The 21,555-nt window shown below is 42.9% G+C and overlaps 1 protein-coding gene across 4 annotated transcripts in view; it reads left to right on the top strand.

Moving 5' to 3' along the window:
• The window catches only part of TBX4 (T-box transcription factor 4), a 68,805-nt gene extending 47,518 nt beyond the window's left edge, over nucleotides 1-21,287 (top strand). For all 4 annotated transcript variants that reach the window (XM_054008806.1, XM_054008808.1, XM_054008805.1 and 1 more), the window contains 4 exons: nucleotides 7,658-7,810; nucleotides 16,303-16,391; nucleotides 16,836-17,077; nucleotides 18,979-21,287. In XM_054008806.1, coding sequence (XP_053864781.1) covers nucleotides 7,658-7,810; nucleotides 16,303-16,391; nucleotides 16,836-17,077; nucleotides 18,979-19,604 — 1,110 coding nt within the window. In that variant the 3' untranslated portion in view covers nucleotides 19,605-21,287. The remainder of the gene's footprint in view (nucleotides 1-7,657; nucleotides 7,811-16,302; nucleotides 16,392-16,835; nucleotides 17,078-18,978) is intronic.
• Nucleotides 21,288-21,555: the final 268 nt, after the last annotated feature.

The following is a 21,555-nucleotide window of genomic DNA, read 5'->3' as shown; positions in this document are numbered from 1 at the left end:
CAAAGTACTTCAGCTGAGGCCTCATCAGTGCCAAGTAGAGTGGAACAATGACCTCCTGTGTCTTACATACAACACTCCTGCTAATACACCCCAGAATCATATTAGCCTTTTTTGCAACTGTATCATTGTTGACTCGTATTCAATTTGTGATCTGCTATAATCCCCAGATCCTTTTCAGCAGTACTACTGCCTAGCCAGTTATTCTCCATTTAGTATTTGTGCATTTGATTTTTTCCCCTTCCTAAATGAAGTACTTTGCACTTATTTTTATTGAATTTCATCTTGTTGATTTCAGACCAATTCTCCAATTTCTCAAGGTCTTTTTGAATTCTAATCCTGTCCTCCAAAGTGTTTGCAACCCCTCTCAGCTTGGTGTCACCTGCAAATTTTATAAGTGTATTCTCCACTCCAGGTCCATTAGACCCGAAACTTTATCAAAGAAGAAAATTAGGTTGGTACGGCATGAGATCTTCTTGACAAATATATACTGGCTATTCCTTATAGCCCCATAATCCTCTAGGTGTTACAAACTGATTGTTAATTTGTTCCAGTATCTTTCCTGGTATCAAAATGAGGCTGAGTGGTGCATAATTCCTAGGGTCCTCTTTGTTCCCCTTTTAAAAGATGGATACTATGTTTGCCCTTCTGCAGTCCTCTGGGACCACACCCATCCTTCATGAGTTCTCAAAGAACATTGCTAACACTTCCAAGATTGTTTCAGCTGGTTCCTGAGGTACCCCAGGATGAATTTCATCAGTCCCTGCCAACTTAACTACATCTAACGTCTCTAAATATTCTTTAACCTGTTCTTCCCCTACTTTAGCGTGCATTCCTTCCCCGTTGTGGTTAATATTAATAGTGCTGAGTATCTGTCTCCACTATCTTTTTTTAGTGAAGACTGAAGCAACGTAGGCATTTGATGTCATCAGTTATTAGCTCTCCTTCCGACCTAAATAGAGGACTTACTTTCCTTCATCATCTTCTTGCTCCTAATATATTTAAAGAACCTCTTCGTCTTTATTGCTTTTTATGTCCCTTGCTAGGTGTACCTCAGTTTGTGCCTTAGCTTTCTGATTTTGTCCCTATATGCTTTGTGCTCTGATTTGTTTAGACACCGTTTTTCTTTATGCACAAATTAAAAGGGTCATTTTTATTACATACCTGTTTGAGGCCCAACTTAACGGACAGAACCATTGAAGAACATGTCCCTCCTTTGTTCTAATACTCAAAGAGAATAGAAGGAAGAAAGAAATAGAAAATACATTAAAATGAAAGATTTGACATTAATTGCATGATCCCGAGGGACCAACCATAAAATTATGCAGCTTTTACGCAGTTATTTACTATTCAATATAAAAAGGGCAATTGCCATGACAACCCCTGCATCACATGATACATGATACCTTGGAGAAACAGCAAGCTCTGTTAAATCAACTCCCAAAATGTCATGTGAAAGTTAATACATGTTACAATGAGTAGAGGGAGAGTTTGCATTACCGTGAGCAGGCCCCGTGTATACCTAAGCTCTCACTCGAAGGGCCCAATCCTACAAAGTGCCAAACACCTTCAAGCCGTGGTGCTGATGCTACTCAGCATCTTGCAGGGTTAGGCCGCAAAGCAATGTTTTCCTAGAGAAAAGAAAATGAATGGAGCAAATGATGCCATTTGTTTTTTGCCAATTGTTGCTTTTGATTAGAGAATACAAGAAAAAGGATTATTTAATTGAGCCACATTAAAGTTTAAATTCCAGCTGCCAACCATGTGATCAGTGAATGGGATGGGGGGAAAAAGACATTGCTTAAGCTCCTATTGTTTTTAGGAGTCGAAATAAGGCTTTGTCATGAAAGGCTCATGGAATGCTAGGCTGGGAGACTATAAAATTGATATGACTCTTGATACGTGTGTGTAAAATGTCCACTTTAGCACACAGCTTAAGCACTGGCACAAAGGGAGTGCGACTCAACAGGGGTGTGTGTGTGTGTGTGTGTGTGTGTGTGTGTGTAAAAAATGACTGTCTTTGAAGAAAATGGCTGTAAAATATTCCCCAAATGATAGAAAAGTTATTGGGATTGTGATCAACTTTGAGCATGATTCCACAATTCAGGAAAGTTTTTCTGTTGCCAACAGTAATATTTCTCAGAAGAACACAAGTCACTGTATACCATGTTCACCCCTCATGGCAATGGACTTATACCAGGGAGGTAATTGACCCTATATGCTTTATTAAAAGATATGAATGTGATATACGTACCTGTAAAACTCTCTTAATAAGAGGGCCTGACCCTGGTCTCACTAAAGGCCCAGCATATGCATGCTGAGTCAGCCATTTTGTTTTCTGAAAGAATGGTGTATCTGAGACTGTGCCTCAATCTGCCTTTTACTGGTTTTCCAAGCAACCATGGATGTTGCAGTGATGGGGACCAAACAAGTCCCTATATAAATAGACAGTATATTATATTAGTGACTAAAATGATCTATAAGAATTGACAGCTCAATGTTTAGAATTTAAGTGCCTAGTTCGGCAACTGTAAGTAGGATTTTCAAGATCCACCTAAGTGACCCTCTCTTAATAGGTCTAGAAAAGCACCTATTCACTTACGTAGAGCTCTTTGAAAATCCCACCCAAAATCTTCTAGATTTTAGGCACCTAAATAAAAATGACTTGATTTTTCACAGATGCTGAGCAAATGAGGCACCCGTTAACCTCACTGAGAACTGTGGCTACATAATCAGGCTAATATCAGATATCCAAATATGGCTTTAGTTATCTCACTTTAGTTAACCTGATTTTGAATTTTTTAAAAATAAGATAATAGTACAATAAATAGAGCATAGCTCTGAACCTTCTAGGTGAGACTATACCATGGAAGCTGGATTGTGCTTCCTCGTGGACAAATGGCCAACAAGATCAACTGCACGTTTAATTCAGAGTGATAGCAACCAATCTAATCGAGATAAGAGTAAAATCCAATATTTGTATAGTGAGACCTTTACAGTTAGTAGCATAGCATGTTGGAATGCAAGTTAAGAAGTGCTGTTTTTCAACTTGCTATACTAATGTTTTATTCATATAGACTTATAAATATTTGTCTCTCACCAGTGTATTTTTAACCATTCCAGACAATAATGTAAACACACTTTTCCTGTTGTTGTTGGGAACTAATATTTCAGTTAATGATATACTGAGTAATGATCTGCAAAGATAATTTTCAAAAATCTACATTATAATGTTTTATATTTTACAAACATTAATTTCACAACCTACTTAAGAGAAGGAAAATATAAAAAGATCATTTCAGTATTATCATCCCCTATTGGGAAAATTAAGGTACAGAGCTCTTAAGTGAATTGCCCAAGGATTCCGCCTGTAAAAGTCCTGACTCTATCAATGCTTCTGATATGCATCCTGCATAATATGTCATATGCTCTATCTTATCAATTCAATTATTTCTTATTCTTTAGGTTAGTATTTCCACTGATATTGGTCATAGAAGTAGCATTTTTTTACATTTGTTTTGAGCATTTTTAGACAATGACACAAGACTGTATTTTCAACATCAGCTGCTAATATCACGGTCTGAGTTGTAGGTACCTAAGGGAGTGTCCATACAAACAGTTAGATTTCCATCCTAGCATATCATGAACGATCTCGCACTAGCCTGCTGTGCACCAGCGGTCTTTGTGGACTCTGCTACGATGCACTAAAAGTGCCGTAGTGCACTTCGATCTACCCCGCTTTGAAACAGGAACAGATCAAATCACATTACAGTATTTTTAGGGCATCGTAGCCGAGTCCACACAGACAGTAGGTGCACAGCAGGCTAGTGCAAGATAGATTTGCACCCAGCTTGCCACGTGATAACTGCTTATAGAGACAGGCCCTAAATTTTCACGTGCACAGTTTTTCATGCTTAAGTTTTTTTGGGGGGTGGTTCACATAAAACCTAAATCAAATATAAGTAAGGAATATTTGTGTGTGCAAATACAACCTGCATGCACAGCTCCATGCTTTTGTACATGCAAAACTTTTTGACGAGGAAAAAAATGATGCATCCAAAAACTCACGCATGCACAGCTTCAGAAAAGGGGCTGAGGCTCTGGAAATGTTGGCAATGTCAGAAGGGTAATAATGGATTTTCCTTTTTTTTTTTTTCTTCTCTAATTGGAACTGCTGACTGTTCTACCTCACTGTGTCATATCTTGTTTATGGTTGTCTTCGTGTAACCACAAGAGGTATCAGTTGGTAATTTGGCATGTCAGAACAAAATCTCAGGCTTTAAAACATTTGACTGACATGAATACAGGGCCAGTGCTACCATTAAGGCAAATTAGTCGGTTGCCTAGGGCGCCAAGATTTGGGGGGGGCCAAAAAGCGGTGCCCCCAATTTTTTTTTTTACAGTGTTCCTGGGCTGGGCTGCTGGTGGCACGCTGACACGTGCGGCTCAGACTCCCTCTCTGAGCGCAGCTGCTGCTCCACTTCTCCCACCTCCCAGGCTTGCAGCGCCAATCAGCTGTTTGGCGCCGCAAGCCTGGGAGGGGAGGAGAATTAGAGTGGGGGCGGCGTGCTTGGGGAGGAGGCGGAGTAGAGGTGAGCTGGGGTGGGGAGCTGCCGCACAGTTGCCGGGGGGGTGGGGAGCTGCCATGGCGGGGGGTGCCTCACGGTGAGGGGGAGCTGCCGCAGGGCTCCCCTCCCCAGCTCACCTCTGCTACGCCCCCTCCCTGAGCACGCCGTCGCTGCTCCACTTCTCCCGCCTCCCAGGCTTGTGGTGCCAATCAGCTGTTTGGCGCCGCAAACCTGGGAGGGGAGGAGAATTAGAGCGGGGGCAGCACGCTGGGGAGGAGGCGGAGCAGAGGTGAGCTGGGTTGGGGAGCTGCCGCACAGCTCCTGAGGGAGGGGAGAGCTGCCGGGAGGGAGAGGGGGTACCTCAGGGCGGGTGGGGTGGGGGAGCTGCCACAGGGCTGGGAGCGGGGGCCTGCAAGGTGGAAGTTTCACCTAGGGTGCAAAACTTCCTTCCACCGGCCCTGCATGGATACCATGAGTGTTATAAAGGAATATGGGGCATAAGGCCAAATCAGACCTCTCAACTGACTGAGCATTCAGCACCTTGTAAATTCTTGTTGGATTCTAGCGTCATGTAGATACTGGGGACTGGTAAAGATGTAATAGACTGGTTTAAAATATGTCTGCTTTCAAGGGGGAGGGTTAACTGAATTCACATTCTGGTGAGACAATCATTCACTTAAACTCCTGCTTCTCTACCAGTACCTTATAATTCAATGTGAAGCACCTCTGTAATCACACAGGATAACTTGCTGCATAACATGGGAGATGGTATTTAATAAATGTGCTTACAGCGAGAGTTATGAGTGAATGTATTTTTCAGTGGAACCATAATAAAAAAAGAGAGAGCAAGAGAAAGAAGAGAATGAAAAGGCATTTCTTTTTAGCTTCAGCTTTTTGGCAAACACAAATGGCAGTTTTTGCAGGTGTAATTTGTCCTTTGGCCATGGGAAAAACTGCTTTTTTAATGTTATTATCAAGAAAATGGCACATTTCCCTTCTGTGCTGTTGGATTTTTGTGCTTTTCTGCTCTCTGCTGAAAGCTGTTCCTCATTCATGTCCATGGCCACTGACTAAATCACGTTAACCTCCACCCTCTGCATTTCTCATGTATATTCATCACACTTCATGTAAAGGGATCACCTTTGATCTGGCAAATCTGGGGCTGTTTCCTTTCCTGGTCTGTGCGCTGTAAGGTCTCTGAGCAGTGGTGAATTTTCAGATTGGTGCAGCAAGGGACAAAAATACAAAACCTCGTAAGTGAGGTGGGGCAGCTTAAGCAATAATGGAGTTTGAGTTCCGAAATGAACTTCTGGATGTGTTTATGGTCACAACAATATCCTTCAGAGTCTCTGTAAAATATCCTTGTCTGGTCAAACTCTGAATGCTCCATCAGGGTCTACAACCGAGTAATACTGCCTTTAGTTGTTGCCTTGGCTCTGTTCCAGTTAGGTTCAAGCAGGGTCTTGAAACATGCATTATAGGAGAGGTAGCATGGCCTAGAGGATAAGGCACTGGAGTGGGAGTGAGGAGCTTTAGGGTTGGCTTTTCAAAGGAGCCCCAAATGTAATGGGTCCCTCGTTTTTTCCCCCTTTGAAAAATCCCAGTTTCAAGTTCTATTTCTGGTTCTGCCACTGACCCACTGTGTGATATGGGCAAGTCACTTTGCCCCTTTGTGCTGTTAGAAACAGGAATTGTTTCAGTGTCGTTCTATGGCCAGTGTTAGCCTGAAGGTTGGACTAGATAATCATAATGGTCCCTTCGGGCCTTGGGCTCTATGGAGCTGTAAAATGAGGATGATGAAGCTTGAACTGAACTGAACACTCTTGATTTGGGGAAAGTTCAGATCTAAACTGGATTTTGCAGCGTGGGCTCCTCTCTGATGACTAATAACTGAAAACCTCCTCTTCAGGAACGCCTCAGCTCTCTGCCCATGCTTCTCTAGGGATTTGTGCTTCCACTGGTTGATTCCTGAAGGGACAGCAAAACCTACAAACCAAACACGAAGCTGACCCTCTCACATTCTGAGCCCTGCAACATAGCAGCAAAACAGTTAAGAGAAACGATGCAAAGCTGATAAAATGCCAAAAATTCCTCATTCTTCTGCGAGGGGGAGAGGGAAGGTTGTCTGGAAAATGTCAACAATAAAAATTACATTTAAATGGTATATGATGCAGCCAGCTACTGTGGGCAGAGTTATGTGCAGCCAGATGAGGAGACTTTAAAGTCCCATACGGTACCTGCTCCTTTGTCTGAAATGCAGAATATGCTTCTGGTGGGTTTTTTTTTTTTTTTTTCCCTGCATGCGTCAGTACTGAAGGGCACAAAATCTGAAAGTTTTGCTAACCAAACCAGCCGATTCCAAAGGGAGTGGAACCAGCATCTTTTGCCTCTCCATATCAAACAGGCCAGATCCTTGCCATTCACAGGCAGCTTTGGGCACCAGTGTTTGTGGCAAGGAATACGGATTTTGAAAAGACGGGGTGGGGGTGGGGACTCTCTCTCCCATTAGAGATGAATGGGCCCCATGGGACAATGATAGAGAATGTAATGGGGGAAGGAATAGTTAGGGGGAATAAGCCTTGCACCAAGAAGACAGGCAAGGGTGGGGGGGGGAGGGGAGGGGTAATAAAGGAGAAAACAGAGGCGGGATGTTTTGGCACTAATCTAGACCTTTATTTGTAACGTGAGTAAATCTAGTGCTTGCGAAGGGCTGATAACGCTGGGCTGAGGCAAGCTGCTGAGCTAGCTTCCCCAGGCACGTTTGTCAAGACAGCTCAAACCTTGACATGCCAGGGATTCCCCATACAGCTCTGTTAATACACCTCGGTCCTGGTCTGTGGCCCCCATGTTTCCCTGGTCCTTAGCTCCACAGGCAGTTTCACTGATACGCCACAGTCCTGGACGTTGTTAAGTACAGTCATGTATTCCTAAAGCCTGTTTCGGGACTGCACACCAACCTGTTATATTTGATTTTCTCGGAAATCAAAGCGCACAGCTGGAGCTGTTGAGTAATATTTTATTGCATTATTGACGCCACTTGAACGGTTCTGACTACTTTTAACAAACTTGCCATGTTTTTATTTGCTGTTCAGATTATTCTTAATTCAATGCATAAATACCAGCCGAGACTGCACATTGTGAAAGCAGATGAAAACAACGCCTTTGGGTCCAAGAACACAGCGTTCTGCACACATGTGTTTCCAGAGACATCCTTTATATCGGTGACCTCCTATCAGAATCACAAGGTATGGTGCTTTGCAGCAAAAGGGCCTTTAGCTTTGTTAGGTGAGTGTAATTTTTGCAGCCCTGCACTGATGACTGAAATGAACTGATAGGAACAGGCACAGGATTACCGTTATAGGCACTGTGCTTTTGAGGAACAGTGTTTAATGATGCAATCGTGCAGCAGGAAATGTCCAAGCATAGCGATTGGTTAGCAAGACTGGAGAGGCAGCTAAGGAGATGCATGAAAAATGTACTGTGCAAAAAATATCTTGGCAATCTCCACTAGTATAGAACTAATGAAGCTGAGAGCCCATAAACTCTCAAATGTCACTCACAACAGCAAGCAAATCTAATAATGACTAGTAAAGCTGGCTCATAAATCTACAGTGAAAAGTAATTACAGTATATATATTTAGTGAGACGTACAAGGAATGTGACCATAAAAGTGCAGCTCAGAGCCTGACTTGTGGTTAGGACATGAGGGAAGGTGGGTTTGTGTGTGTGCGTGTTTTTGTTTTTGGGGGAATATAAAATTCTAAGGGCTCAGTTCAGCTGCACGTAATGGATTATCATAGATTGGGAGGGGCTAGAGCAGGAGGGGAGTGACAAAATTTGGTGTGGTCCCATCTGAAACGGGGAGAGGTGGAAGGTGCTAAACAACATAGGAAGAGAAGAGAAGTGAGCTGATTGGAGAAAAGAGAGAGGAATGTGACCAATTACTTAATACACATTCTTTTCTTCTGTCTCCTCCTCTTCCCTCCCCCCTTATTTAGCCCTTAGAGAAGATGTCAGTGTAAGCTGAAGCTGTCCAGAGATGTCCAGAGCAGGGGGATCATATTCTTACACGAAAGACCCTGTCATTCCCAGCATGTTAGTTCAAACAGGTTTTCCTGCAGCGCCAGGAATGCGCATCTAATGGGGCTTGTTGCTTTTGTAACTTGGGCGGAGGCGGTGCTTATCGGGGAAGAACACAGGGGAAGATGCGTGAGTGGTTATCTGAGGCCGTCTCCTCTCCCAACGAGGCCAACAAAAGAAAGGGGGAGGAGGCAACAGATTGTGAGACTTAAGGAGCATTGTAATCCCCAGGCCGGATAGACAACAGTGCAGCCGGTCAGCTTCCCATGGCTCTCAGGAGTAGTCCCGTGCATGTAGGAGCAAGAGCAGGGGATGGGGAATTCGGGCTCTTAGGTTCTATTCGTAGCTCTGCTTGTGATTTGCTGCTTCTATACTATAATTTCCCTATCTGTAAAATAGAGGTGAGGCCACTTGTCTACCTCTAGGGATGTATTAGGCTTAACTGAGTTTTGTTACATTCAGTGACATAGGCAGGCCTTTAATATCTGCACTGTATGTCAAGATCGAGACTCCTCATACAAAAGTAGATTGTCCCAAACACATGTGAAATTCCTGCCCATCTTTGGTCTGTTTAACTCTTTTTTCCTCATATGAGTAGGAGTCAGGTTTATTTTGCCATTTGAAGGCCGGAATCCTGTGCAGTTACTGAGGCAGGGCGAAGAATCACAATGGAAACAGGGCTCTGTGTGTCAAAGTAAAACAGGCAAAAGAGCCTTAGCTGAACGCTAAGATGGATCCTAGTTACAAACTTGTGCCTGTAAATGTAAAATGACCAATAGCCCAAACATGGTTAACCAGAAAGGCACTGAAGAGCTCGTTTACTAGCTACTCATAATATTTTACGTCAATAGCGCCTTTCATCCTGAAGAAGCCTTATGTGCTTCATAAACTTTATACTTGCACTACAACTGACATGCAGCCACTTCTTGTGGGGAGGCTGGTAGCTAACAGAGGTACAGCACACAACATGGTGATGTGGCTGGGGGTAAAGTTACCAGGACAAACCACTACTGTTAGGGATCTTTAGGGCCAGATTTTCAAAAGAACTCCGCTTATAGCAGTTCTATGGAGAACTATCGCAGCTGCAGAGAGCTGAGCCCTTCATGTTGGTGTCTAAATGGGAGCGGAGCTCTTTTGAAAATCTAACCTTCACCGTCCATGTGACGAGCTTTGTTAATGTCACCTCTGAAATGTCACGACCGAGCAAAACAAGTGGAACTCCATGTGCCTACCTCCAAGGCTAAAGGGCTCCCTCGCACTGCCTGGATTTGAACCTGATGACCCCCAGAGCCGAGGTAGTGCAGACCTGCTGCACCGCTAGTGGAGCACATGAGCTAGAGGACGAGGAGCCAGTGACTCCTGTGATCTAATCTCCGCGCTGCCATGGACTCAGTGTGTGGCCTGGAGCAAATCATCATCTCACAGTGCTAAATACATAATAAGTTCTTCATTAGAAAACCATCCTTTCTGGCATCGATAATGAAACCCCCAGAACCACAGGAATTGCACATCATCTTTAAAAGGTCTGTTTTCCAGATTTCAGCCAATTGCCAAACTCCTTGGCTCAAGAAACCTTCAGCCAGCCAGAGGTGCACTTATTAATAACGGCAGCTTCTCTGAAAGAGAATCGAGAGCTTGATTTCACAGTTGAATATGAAGTTGAAATGAGCATAATGCTACTGGGTAAAATCCCCAGCTCCACCCTGCATGCACACCGGTCTAGGCAGTAGATCTTTCCGGGTATATTTACCCCAAACTTCCCTTTTGGGGTAGATGCAGGCAGGATGGAATCCTGGTTCTGTTGAAGTCAGTGGCAATTCTCGTATCCACTTCAGTGGGGCTAGGGTTTCACCTTACGTGCCAAAGATTTTGCATTGAAGTGGGGGAGAAATTTCAACCCCAAAGCATTAATATTTGAGCTCTCATATATCTCTACCTAACAGTCATCTCAAATTTCTTTGAAGAAAAAGAATAGCAGGAACACAATGGAAATTATTATTTCTGCTGCCAAAAGGGGCTTGTTTAAAAATGTGTTGTGACTGCAGCAGAATCAAGTCAGGCTGCATGTTACAGCATCAAAGAAATTAAATTAAGGCTTACGTGGCTTCATGTTGGTCTGTGGGTGGGGAGGCAGGCAAGGCCTTAAGCTTCTTGTGGTTCCTCAGATGATTGTTAGGCTACCACAGAATCCACTAGTGAATCAAAGCGGGGGGAAAAGAGAGCACGGACTCCATCCAACATGGAGCCAACAACATCAACGCCAGGCTCAGTTTACAGTCTGCACAGAGCAGCTCCTGACAGCTGTTGAAAGTGGCATCCAATGTTGGCTACGTTCACGTATTGACGCATCCCTTCTTTGATTACAAATACCAGCAGATCCATTATGACAGGGGGGAGAAGCTCTTTTATAATTTTCATTCTGTTGGGTAAGGGATATTGTTAAAGCGTTATTGAAAGTACAGATGCTAATTACAGCAGCATTTTTGGAAATAAGAGCCAAATGGTGGATGGTACAGGTACTTGCCAGAAAACCCTTAGCCAGCTCCCACTCGCCCCTGCCTGCTAAGGTGGCTATCTGGATTCTGCCCCATGTCAGAGACAGAATACATTGTAGGAGTGACTGGAGTTCAGGGCCATAGTATGTGTGTATACTCCCTTCAAACTATCAATAACCTTTGCACATTACCACTCCCTCCGCATGGAAATTATTCATATTTTCATTTGCAATCAAATGCATGAGGAGACGAGGTTGAGTGTTGCTCTTGTGTTACCATAACAGCATAGTAATGCAGGGCTGTTTGTCTATGGTATTTCTTAGACTTGTATAAAGTTGGTATGAATGTACACACCCTTTGGGAAGAGATGCCTTATGCCCACTTCCAGAGCTCCTGGGTCAGTATTCTGATAGAAAATAATTTGGTGGTAATTATTTTAAAGATCAGTTTTCAGTGGGTGGGAAGCAGAGGAGGAGCACAGAATTGTTACTCTGTGTTTGGAGGGGAAGGGGCCTGGAAGAGATGAGGCTAGGCATGCTGCATCAGAGAAAGCAACCCTTGACAACAGTTACTTTCCAAACGTTGGTGCCTTTCACCTGAGCGCATCATGAAGATTCCACCACCGTGGCCCATCGTTGTCGTAACATTAGAGATGTACGGTGGGGTTGACAAACACAGCCGTAAACAGGGGCTCTTCCCCAAGGAGCTGCTAATGTTCACCAGTAGAAGGCAAAAACTGAAGGATCAGGCACAAAAATGGTGTGGCTTAAGAAATTACTTTTAAAGAGGGACTTGGAAGAGGTCACCTTGGAAGGCTACCACTATGAGCTTCAGGGTGAACAGCAGGAAGAAACAAAGGGTGCACAAAAGCAAGAGAATTGAGAGAAGATTACAGCAGGGGCAGGGAGAGTAAATAAATGCAGAGATTGAGAGGATTGTGGGGAAACTTGATGAGGCAACTGAACTTTATTACCAGAGGGGAAACTCAGGAGACAGCCGGAGAATCCAAGAACATAGATGAGGGGAAGCAGAAAAATGAAAAGACTGTGGGAAAAACCCTGATAAGATTCAAGTGTTGTTTGTGGGGGCAGGGAAGAGGAGGAAATATAGAAAGACCAACTAGGAAGTGTGAACTGCAAGCCCTAATGCAAGTGAGGACATCACGGATGAAAGCTTTATTGCCTTGTAATTCACAGTTGTTTAGCATTCAGTCAATATTTCTTAGATATTTTTATTTCCTTGGTATCTTGTTACATGTGAATCACAAGAGAGGAGCTCCTGAGGCCTGGGATGGGGCAATAAACTCGGAGATGACATTGTGAGCTCTACCTTACTCCTACTGAAATCATTGGGAGTTGTGCCATTGACTAAGCAGCAGCAGGCCCAGGCCCCTCCCCCCCCCCCCGCCCCACAACTACTTTGACATGTTTGCTGCCCCCACATCTTCAGAGTCCCTTAAAGTTGGTATTAACCAAAGTGGTTTGAGTGTCAGTGCTCCAGGGGCTGCTTCAAATCAGTAGGAAAGTTATTAAAAGCTCTTTCCCATGCAAGGCAGCCTTCTTTGCATGACGTGCTGGATGTATGCATGCACCCACAAAGCTGCTCGCCGTGTGTTGTATAAGGAGTTTTATTGTTCCTTGAGGAAATATTTAAGGTATTGGCATGAAAGTTACTGCCAGATGACTTTGGGGTAAACCCCTCTGTGACGGGTTGGATCACAGAAACCCCCTTGGGAGCTGCCACCCGATGTGCAAAGACTACCCCTGCTTCTGTTTTCCCTGCCAGCTCAGGACTCCAGCACCCTGTCTTGCTGAGCCAGACACTCCCGTCTGGCTCCAGACACAGACCCAGGGTCTGAATCACTTGTCCCAAAGCTGCAAGTTTACCTGAAAGCAGCTCGCAGTAGCGTGCTTGTCTTTAGCACTCAGATGCCCAACTCCCAACGGGGTCTAAACCCAGATAAATCCGTTTTGCCCTGCATAAAGTTTATGCAGGGCAAACTCATAAATTGTTCGCCCTCTATAACACTGATAGAGAGATATGCACAGTTGTTTGCTCCCCCAGGTATTAATACATACTCTGAGTGAATTACTAAATAGAAAGTGATTTTATTAAATACAGACAGTAGGATTTAAGTGGTTCAAAGTAGTAACAGACAGAACAAAGTAAGTCACAAGCAAAATAAAATAAAATGCGCAAATCTATGCCTAATCAAACTGAATACAGATAATCTCACCCTCAGAGATGCTTCAGTAAGTTTTTCTCAGACTGGACACCTTCCAGGCCTGGGCACAATTCTTTCCCCTGGTGCAGCTCTTGTTGCAGCTCAGGTGATAGCTAGGGGATTCTTCATGATGGCTCCTCTCCCTCCCTGTTCTCTTCCCCCCTTTATATATCTTTTCATAAGGCGGGAACTCTTTGTCTCTCTGGGTTTCCACCCCCCCTCACTGGAAAAGCACCAAGTTAAAGATGGATTCCAGTTCAGGTGACATGATCACATGTCACTGCAAGACTTCATTACTCACTTGCCAGCACACACATATACAGGAAGACTCACAGGTAAATACAGCCATCTGCAGACAATGGGAGTCATCAAGATTCCAAACCATCATTAATGGTCCACACTTTACCCAATTACAATAGGCCCTCAGAGTTACATTTTATATTTCTAGTTTTAGATACAAGAGTGGTACATTTATACAAATCAGATGATCACATTCAGTAGATTATAAGCTTTGGAATGATACCTTACAAGAGACCTTTTGCATGAGGCATATCCCAGTTACTTACATTCACTTATTACCGTATTTTCTCTAAAACTATCTCAGTTACATTATATTGACTTATTATCAAGTTTTTTATAAAACCATATAGACTGCACAACGTCACACCCTCTCTGCTCAGACTATGGGTAAAATTTTCAAAAAAACCCACCTCCAGGGGCAGGTTAAGTGATTCACGCTTGCGATGTCTCAGAAACCAGTCCAAGTCCAAAAATCTACACTACTATTTTTAGCTCTGCAGCGTGAGCCCAAATCAGTTGAGATGGGCTCTGAGGCCATGAGTGGTGTTTTTTTTTTTTGTGTGTGTGTGTGTGTGTCCCCTCCTTTCCCCCCCCTAAGTTACAATGGTGTAAACCCCGGGAAGGCAATAGCGTTATTCTGGGTTTAACAGCTCCAAGTCTGGCCCATTTTTTTTTCATCAAAGCCCTGTTTTCACAAATATTTTTGGCAAATCCAGGTTATGCTCATTTTTAATTAAGTTAAAATTGTGGCTTTGCTGCCGTTGAACTACAAGGGGGCAGAAGCATGCCTTTGTAAACTGAAAAGCCTCAATCTACTTGCTGGTGGTTATGGTTTTAGCAACCAGAGCAAAAAAAAATGTGAAAACAACCACACAGCTTGTGTAGCACTTTTAGTGCTCCTGCCTGAAAAAGTTGAACTCTATGGATTGTGGTATTTTTCTAAAAGTCCAAGTGATTACGGTGAGTCACAGAGGTGCTGAGACAAACAACTAACATCAGTGACAAGACTCCAGATCTAAAGGTGCAATTGCTTGGGTGTATCACCTGGAGTTTCATCATCAAGTGTGAGTTTAGAAAGTAAGCCTGCGTGGGGTCACCAAGGAAAATGCCAGGTGCTGTAAGACGTAGATTAGGTGACTCCATAGCTATTGAAACACAATTAGAACAATGGGAAAATAATGCTGGTGGAATTGCAATCACTTGAAGCCTTTCACTCAGCTGTCGGTCTTAAAGAGATGTTCTAGCACAACCACAGTCTGCTTACTGAAGAAATTACCAAGTGAAAGTTTAAGGCCTGTGTTACAGCAGTGTAGATGACCATAATGGTCCCGTTTGACTTTCATCTTTGGATTTCTGTGTTCTTTTCCCCAGAGGTGGGCTTGGCCCAGCATTGTGCTATGGGAGATGCCCTTTTTCTTGAGAAATAAAACTGAGGTCCTGATCATTTCTGAGCCTTAACGATTCCATAGCACTATTCTCAAGGGTAGGGGGGAAAGAGTGATCACCTTTGGTAACTATAGTCTGTCTCCATAAAATCTTCCTGTAGCTCCTCTTCACTAATCAGTTGGGTAGTGGTGCTGTGCACGTGTTAGATTGCAGGGTATGTTTCTGCATATCTGCATTATAGGGTGGGTGAAGTGATTTCTGTGTACATATAGTTTATAAAAGAGACTGAAGTTATTACTAAGGTCTTAAGGGGATTTGGTGGATCTGCTCTGCTTTTTCTACTTAGCTGAGTGTTAATGCGAAATTTCCCAGCTTCTGAAACCCTTCCCATATTCTCCACAAAAATCATTTGTTAAAAGAGAACATAGTTTAGAGAATACCCTGCAACCCACCACTCTTTCCTGTGACTTTTGTGTGCGGTTTTAATTTCATGTGTGTGTTTGCGGAGGGAGAGGGGGGAATGAGAGAAGAGGCTTGTTTACTTGTGTTTTTTGAGGGGTGAAACTAATGAATATTTTTAAATGAAACTTTACCCACGGCCCTATAACTTCCCCTAGTGTGTGTGATTTTTTTTTTTTTTTTTGCAAAATTTTCATGAAGTTATAGAAATTGATCTCAGGGGGAGGGGTTTGGATCACTGTGGTGGACTTAGTCTCTGGAAAGGCTAGTGTATTTCTGAGCAATAGTGACTATAAAGCAGTAGTAATTCTTCTCAGCCATAAGGGAAGGGGCTAGAAGACACTGCCTGGGGTCAGGGAAGATGGTTTAAAAGGGGTAGGTGGCGGCTATCCACCCAGGTCTCTGTTCTGAAGACCTTTACTTTAGGCCACAAAAGGTACATTTTCCCTAATGATAGCACTGAATAAAAACGGTCAGTCCTCACTGTGCCCTTATCTCAAGCCCAAACCTCCTGCCTTCAACCCTGGAAAATAAGATAAAAAAAGGCCTTTTGGGAAAGTTCAGCTCTAGACCCAAACTTTGCAGCTCAGGCCTCTCTGATTTTCAACTGATCCAGCCCCTTCCGCTGTAGCATCTTTAGGTGACTGAAGCGGTGCAGGAAGTAGACGCTGACTGCCACTGGATGATGCTTTTTTACATGCATCTTTTCAGATCTACAAACCTAGTCCCCCAACCCTACGTGTGGTTCTGAGACACTAGTGACTGATTCCTGTTTTGTTTCATTCTTTTAAAGATAACCCAGCTGAAAATTGAAAACAACCCATTTGCCAAGGGATTCAGGGGAAGCGATGACAGCGATTTGCGTGTGGCACGGCTACAAAGGTATGGATAAAAAGAGCAATGAGATGGCAGCTGTTTAGAGTACAGTATCTAGTTCTAACCTCTGCCATCAGAGGGCACTGATGCAATGTGTGGGTATGGATGTATGAAATGCACTCAGTGGGGTTTTTGTTCCAATCCAATACACTATGGGAACAGGGCTTTGGGAGAGCAAATGTAGGCTAATGAGTAGGAGCAAGGGGCTCCAGCGTTCTAAGCCTGGCTCGGCCACCAATTTGCACCACTCTGTGGCTCAAGCTATGATAGTAGTTATAATACTCAGCTACTGCCACACAGTGGTTGTGAAACTTGGTTAATTTATTTTTGTTTAGTAAAATGCCTTGAAATCCTTGGCTGCAAGGTGCTATAGGAATGCTAAAGTAGTAGTATTTTGTCCTGCAAGGGCTGCCCGCTATCTAACTAGTAAATAACTTTTCTCGCCTGCAGCAAAGAATATCCAGTGATTTCCAAAAGCATCATGAGGCAGAGGTTGGTTTCCACTCATGGCCAGCTTTCAACAAAAACAGATGTCAACCCACTCCATGGGAATCACCAGACCCTTCAGCATTATCAGTATGAGAATGGTGCTCATATGCCGTTTGCTGCTTCCGATACTCAAGATCTACCACTCAACACCTTCACAGCACAGAGAGATTCAGGGCTCTTTTATCACTGCCTGAAAAGAAGAGGTAACAGACCTTTATAGATCTTCCTCCATATACAAAACAAAACACCCTAGTAGATTCTTTGGCACCTTTTCCTGTCTCTCCAGGGCGAGGAGAGCTGTGCTGTGCAAAGCACTGGTGGAACTTCTGATTTGGATAGTATTTTGAGTACAATCTGTCAAGGTGCTCTGCTGTCTTCATTGCAAGTTATGATTGCTCAGTGGTTTGCCCGAGTATACAGGCCCTTGTAGGATCAGGCCCTGAGAACAATGCTAAGGTGCTAAGGGAAGTGATATTTTGGATGTCAATATTCATGATACAATATTTTAAATGTAGGAAATTCAAGTTCTAAATTATCTGAGCTCAAAATATAGCCGACAAGCAAATTCATTTGTACTCTAAATCTGTGCGTAAAGTTGCCATTTGTCTCTGCACTTTAAACGTGTTCAGTGAAGTGCACCAAAGGAGAATCTAGAAACAACTATTATGACACACTAGGGACTCAGCTACCACCTTGACTCACACCGAGTAGTACGGGTGAAGAGTCTCATTGAAAGAAATACAGTACTACTCATGGAATAAAATTCATGTCATCAGAAAGGTGACAGGATAGTGCCATAAGTGATTATTATATATCACTTCTATAGTGCCACAGTGGTTAGTCTCATTTGCCACCCTAAAGAGCCTGATGCAAAGCTCAGTGCAAGTCTTTCCGCGGATTCCGGTGGGCTGGGGATTAGATCTAAGTCCTGATCCTGCAAACACTATTGAGAGTAGTGCTTATTACCCTATAGCGCCCCCCCCCCAAAAAAAGACCGACTTAGGCCCTAAACTAGAGCAAACAAGCAAAGCAGAGCATCATGGCGTGTGTCTAAAGGAGTGAGATTATGTTGGTAAATTATACATTCAATTACAAACTGTTACATATGTCTATGTAATCAGAAAGTTTATGCAACTGAGGCCTGATCCTGAAATGTGCTGAGCTCCTCCAACTGCCAGTGAGATTATGGGGAGTTGTACATGCTCAGCACTTTTCAGAATCAAGCCTTTAGTAAGTTTAACGTCTGTCTATTTTTGACTACAGAAGCTAGCTGTAGACATTTTCTTTGCCCGCTGAGCCAGTTTTTAAATGTAACCAGCTTTTAACTGCTCCCTTCAGACCAGTATCAGATGAGATCATGTCAGATTCTTTTGTTTTTAAATTAAATGGAAGGGCTTTGGTGAGAAAAATCCTTATACTACCATGTCTCCTTTGCTGCTAATTAATCTCAGCCTTGGTGAAGACACAGGTAATAAGAACTGCAATGCAAAACTATAATAATAGCTGGTAGAGTTGCTGCTTCTCCTACAGTAAATAGTTCCTAATGATAGAATGCCTGTAAACAACATACAAAGTCAATTGAAAGAGACAGCGTCTCTAGCACATAGCAGAAATCCTTACCAGAGCACTTTCCCTTGGCTTTATCTTGAAATATTTCTGCAGCCTTTGACGTGAATACCTGGTAAATGTATAGTCATTTTTGTGAGGACAGGAAGAAAGGTTGCGATAAGACATTTAAAAAGACTTCTTGAATTTGTCAAAAGCGTCGTGGTCCTCAGTTATCTGGATGAATGAAAAGTAATCTCTGGCTGTAAAAGTAGTAACCCAGATCACTTATTTAAGCTGATAAACGTAGCCGAAAAATGCTTTAAGGCCGATTGGATTAGACTAACATGAACAGTGTAATGCCTTTTTAATATTAAATATTGTTTTTCAAAATTAAGTAGCTTAACTGGATTCGCCGGAATAACAATGCCAGTAACCTAGTAAAATGACTGTAAGATTCACATGCTTTTAAGGTGAATCCATAAGCTTTTTGAGGGCTTGACAATGTAATGTGTTACACTGGAAACCTTTCCCTAAATGCTTATTTCTTTGTTTACAGAAAGTGCTCGGCATTTAGACCTGCCCTGCAAACGCTCCTATCTGGAAGCCTCCTCAGCTGTAGGAGAAGATCATTATTTTCGTTCGCCACCTCCATATGACCAGCAGATGTTAAGTCCTTCCTATTGCAGTGAGGTGACACCTAGGGAAGCTTGTATGTACTCAGGTTCTGGGGCTGAAATCGCAGGTGTCTCAACAGTCGATGACTTGCCGCCTCCTCCCCCTCCCCCTTTGAGCTGCAATATGTGGACTTCTGTTGCACCTTACACCAGCTACAGCGTTCAGACAATGGAAACTGTGCCTTATCAGCCTTTCCCTGCTCATTTTACAACCACCACCATGATGCCAAGACTCCCCTCTATCACAAGTCAAAGCTCACAACCACCAGGTAATAGCCCCTTCAGTGTCTACAATCAACTGTCCCAGTCTCAGGTTCGGGAGCGAGTTCCTCCTTCATCCTTCCCGAGGGAAAGAGTGCACCCATCTGTTTGCGAGAGGAAGCCCCCATCTCCGCACTTAAACACAGCAAACGAATTTCTGTACTCACAAAGCTTTTCACTCTCGAGGGAATCTTCATTACCGTACCATTCAGGAATGGGGACTGTGGAAAACTGGACTGATGGATGATTCTACTATCTAAGTAACAAAACAGCTAGTGTTACTGCTCCTGAACAATGTTACTTCAGTGTTAATTCCTGTGGGTAACTTGCACTTCAGTGAAACCTACACACATGTACATTTCCAAAGGGGGTGTGTGTGTATGAGGCGTTTGTATCTTTACACATAGACAATTCTGTACAAAGTAACTCTTGGCTCAATGGCCTGGATTCATCAATCTCTTCTAAATTAATTCAGTCCTACTAGCCCTCTAAGGACCGTCCGAATTACTAAAATGTGACATGGCTGGTCCTTTTCCTTTGTTTAAAACAGCAGATTTTTGGGGAAATTATTACCCTTAGTTTATGGGGCTTATAACAATTAAAGACAAAACCATCAATTGTAATCCAATGTCTGCACGTCATAGCTCTTTTCATCTAGGACTGTTTCTATCCTCAGCAGTGGATAAGCATTATTAGCCCACTTATAGCTGGGGAAGCAGAATCTCAGTGAAGTGACTTGCCCTGAGGCTGCATACGTAAGAAGCCAATTGGAGAACTAGGAACAGAACCCATGTCATCGGCTTCTTGGTTCTGTTTCTCCCAGACACTGCACCATAATGGCTTGAGATTTGTCCAGTCTAGTTTTAAATGGCTTTAGAAATGGGGTTTCCACCATTCCCACTATTTCACAGTGTAATAGCCTCTAAATAGGTGGGGAGGGATAGCTCAGTGGTTTGAGCATTGGCCTGCTAAACCCAGGGTTGGGAGTTCAATCCTTGAGGGATCTGGGGATTGGTCCTGCTTTGAGGATGGGGTTGGACTAGATGACCTCCTGAGGTCCCTTCCAACCCTAATATTCTATTAAAAAAACAACTAATTTTATTTGCACTGAACTGAAGGGAGTTGTTTTCAGGACAGTGGAGACAGTGAACCAATTCCCCCCCCCCCACACACACACATTTTAATTCAAGTATCAGTGGAGGTGTGAAAAGCTGTGACCAATATATTTGTTGCTAATATTTTTACTGTGGAATTATTTCCAGGTGACAAATGGAAGGATACCTCCTTCAATTATCAAAGGCCTGCAAGAATTCATTCATCCAAACAAACAAAAAACCCAGCCATTACGAGACATGGACACTTAGGGGGGAAATTCTGCATTCTTTATTAAACAAAACTCCCACTGATTTCAACTGAATAGTTTTATTGGGAAGGAATTGCATCTTTTTCTATGTATATACACCACATTAGGTCTCCAGTCCTATGCAGGACCACCAGCTGTTACTGTAGAACAAATAGAAGGATACATAAAAATAATAGTGGGAGTTTGGTTCAATTAAGTACGCAATTTGGTCCTGTTTGCCAAGCAATCAATGAATAGGTGGAGGGCTAAAGAAATAAAAAAAATTGAAGTCACTTCTGCTCTTTGCTGAATCCATTCCAATGAGGAGAGATTGATGAAGATGTTTAAGCTAGACAAGCCTGAGGGCACTGAAGTGAAGGTTATTTTTAGCCAGGACATTCATATATACCGTATTCAACAGACAGTATGTGTGGATTTTGTAATCAGATTTGGGAAATCACTACAATTTTTGCATGCTGAATAGCTATTTATATATATAAAAATATATATCACAAATGCAGGCCACCTGTCCAATTCAGCTTTGCTTTTTACAAATGAAATACTTAATAAAAATGAATGTTGAAAGGGTTTTTTTTTTGAAAGACATTATTTAAGATTTTTTTAATTACACACTTGCTGTAAAAACTAAGAATTGGTTAGACAAAAGACATATATACCACAGATGAAACCACATTAGATACAGGTGGTGTGGAATTTTTAAATGTTTTGTTACATAGCATGGACATTTTATTTTACATATCAGAACATAAAGCCATTTTATTACTATAAACTGTCTCTGGGTGCATTTCAATAATTAGTATAAAATGTGCTGTGGTGAGTCATTGGACATCTGATC

Source organism: Malaclemys terrapin, chromosome 18, assembly GCF_027887155.1.
Source record: "Malaclemys terrapin pileata isolate rMalTer1 chromosome 18, rMalTer1.hap1, whole genome shotgun sequence".
NCBI classification, from domain to species: Eukaryota; Metazoa; Chordata; order Testudines; family Emydidae; genus Malaclemys; species Malaclemys terrapin.
The sequence above is the reverse complement of the archived record's forward strand: the minus strand, read 5'-3'. Positions and strand labels throughout refer to the sequence as shown.